At 41.1% G+C, this 1044-nt stretch overlaps 1 protein-coding gene across 1 annotated transcript in view; it reads left to right on the top strand.

Moving 5' to 3' along the window:
- Window positions 1-1044, top strand: part of LOC104749395 (protein FAR1-RELATED SEQUENCE 5-like) — a 2876-nt gene continuing 1832 nt past the window's right edge. Inside the window, exons 1-2 of the mRNA XM_010471015.1 lie at window positions 1-42; window positions 575-1010. Of these exons, the coding sequence (XP_010469317.1) occupies window positions 36-42; window positions 575-1010 (443 nt within the window). The 5' untranslated portion in view covers window positions 1-35. The remainder of the gene's footprint in view (window positions 43-574; window positions 1011-1044) is intronic.

Below are 1044 nucleotides of genomic sequence, written 5' to 3' on the forward strand. Positions count from 1 at the left end.
GGAGGAAGCATAGAGTCGATAAACCCAAAGCTTAGATGAACGGTGAGTTGACTTCTTTCCGATATTGACCCAATCATCTCTCGCCACGTCATTGGTTACTGCAATCCATACCCTGAACCGCCACCTTCTCTGTCCCCCAAATCGAAAACCTAATCCGATCGTCGTCTCCGACCTACATCCGCCGGAATAATACTTTTTTGACAGTAAGATTTGTTTCTTTTTTTTATTCCTTTCAACCATTATTTCGGATTTTCGATTTATCGATTTAAGCCGTTTTAGTCTCTGCGAGAGAATGAGACTGAGAAGTTGGACATCTAAAAAAAAACCCGATTTGAAGATGAATCTTGAATCTATGGGAAGGTGTGAATCTTTGATTCATCCTCAGACTCATTCCAAACAAGGGTTTTGTTTAAAGCTTTGTTTTTGTATTGATTTTTGAAAGCACTTGTATTTGAGCTTTGTTCTATTCAATGGAAAACATTTAGTAACAGGAGAGGCTCTTCTTGGTAGTTATATGATCAGTGTGCAATAGTTGATGTGTATCTTTGTAAATCTTTTGTCTTTTGAATTGCAGTGGACTTCAGGATTGACAATGGTGTAGCTGCTGGGATGATGATGGGGATTCCTGTTGAGCTTGAGGTTACTACCACGGTTGAGAATCATAATGAGATGGGTGAAAGCTCTGGTCAAGCAATGATTGAGCAAGATGATGATGATGATGACAACCATAATGAAATGGGTGACAATTCTGGTCAAGGTCAAGCAATGCTTGAGCAAGATGAGAAGGTGAATCCTGATTCTCTTCCTCTGGCAGTTGCAGATATGGCAGATAATCAAGGGGATGAGCCTTATGTTGGGCAGGAGTTCGAATCTGAAGCTGCTGCTCATGGGTTTTATAATGCGTATGCTACAAAAGTAGGATTCGTCATCCGTGTTAGTAAACTGTCACGGTCAAGGCATGATGGATCTCCCATAGGGAGGCAACTTGTTTGTAACAAGGAAGGCTACAGGTTGCCTAGCAAGCGGGATAAGGTTATTAGACAA

This window comes from Camelina sativa, chromosome 16 (genome assembly GCF_000633955.1).
Source record: "Camelina sativa cultivar DH55 chromosome 16, Cs, whole genome shotgun sequence".
NCBI lineage: Eukaryota > Viridiplantae > Streptophyta > Magnoliopsida > Brassicales > Brassicaceae > Camelina > Camelina sativa.